Here is a 1,429-nt window from a genome sequence, read left to right as displayed (position 1 = left end):
TCAAGTTTGGGGTGAACCCGTCGTCGTTTGACCCTTCATCCACTCGTATCAATTTTAACGGTTTTGAATGAATAGAACTTTTCACATGGCTCGATGAAGGGTCAAACGACGACGGATTCACCCCAAACTTGGTGTGTTGGGGTTTTAGAATATGTAAATCAAGTTCAACGGAGCGGGCCTAAATTAGGGGATGGTTCCTAAAAAAACACCCTATCATTAAAAGCAAAAGAAAATAGAAAAACGAATAATGTCCATTTAACCCGACTAATAAATAAATCAGATATAGTTAAGAGATTTGAACCATCAATATCACTTGATCATATTAAAATGATAAGACTATTTTCAAGAGAAATCAAATAATCAAATAGAATAAGGAACTTGGTCAGTCAATCACAATTATAATTGGAAACGTGATCAAATGATATATCCAATTATTAAATGTGGGTCGGATATGGTTGAGCTCCTTAATAACCCGTTAAATGGATTCGAAATGGATCCGCTTTGTACCCAGATCCGATTACCATCCCCAATAAATCCGCAGTTGAGCGCCGAGCGCCCCAAAAACTCACTCAGCAACCGAAAACGATGATGCAGCGAGCCGCTCGATCTCTCGTCTCCAAGCTCCCAAAATCCCCAAAACCCTCGAAATTCCCCCAAATTCCCTCAAAAATCCCCCAGAACCCATCAAGATCTCGCCTTTCACCCTTTACAACCGAAATCAGTCCCAGCAGAACCCACCATCGCAGTCTGAGCACAAACAGCGATCACAGCAGCGAGATCGATGAAATCAATATGAAGTTCGCGGAGGCTCGGGAGGAGATCGAGGCGGCGATGGAATCGAAGGAGACGGTGTACTTCGACGAGGAGGCCGAGTGCGCTCGCGATGCAGTGAAGATTGTGTTGGATAAGTTCGAGGGCCTGATGGCGAGGATGGAGGAGAAGGAGAGGATGGCGTTGCAGAGGTCGATGGGGCTTAAGATTGAACAGCTCAAAGCTGAGCTCAAGCAGCTGGATGAGTAGAATCTTGGAGGAATTCTTTTGAGGTGGGTCTCTTTATTAGCATTAAGATATGATCAGAGTTTAGAATTTTGGATTCAGAGGTCATGATTCATGTTGCAATAATCATAAATTTGTTGAATTTTGCTCCTGAATATGGTTTTATTATAAGAGTTCTATTAGTAAATCTAAGCTATGATGTGGAATGCGTTCTGCTTGTTATTGAGGGTGATACTGAATATGTTATCAAAGTTTTTATTTTGGGTTCAGATTTTATGATATCCATTGAATAAAGTGTGCTTTAGGAATTTTAGGGTTACGAAACGAGTGAAATTTTGGGTAGGGTGAAGAAGAAATATGTTTAGCAGTATGATAATAGAAACGCGATTTAACATTCTCACGGTGTAATTTGTGAGAGGATTTGAAATTCAGA

The 1,429-nt window shown here is 40.9% G+C and overlaps 1 protein-coding gene across 1 annotated transcript; it reads left to right on the top strand.

The window, feature by feature from the left end:
• Positions 545-1,183, top strand: LOC109844793. Its single transcript, XM_020413935.1, has one exon. The coding sequence runs from the start codon at positions 586-588 to the stop codon at positions 1,018-1,020; it is 435 nt and encodes a 144-aa protein (XP_020269524.1). The 5' UTR covers positions 545-585; the 3' UTR covers positions 1,021-1,183.

Source organism: Asparagus officinalis, chromosome 6, assembly GCF_001876935.1.
Source record: "Asparagus officinalis chromosome 6, Aspof.V1, whole genome shotgun sequence".
Classification (NCBI taxonomy): Eukaryota; Viridiplantae; Streptophyta; class Magnoliopsida; order Asparagales; family Asparagaceae; genus Asparagus; species Asparagus officinalis.
This window is presented reverse-complemented; position numbering and strand designations above follow the sequence as displayed.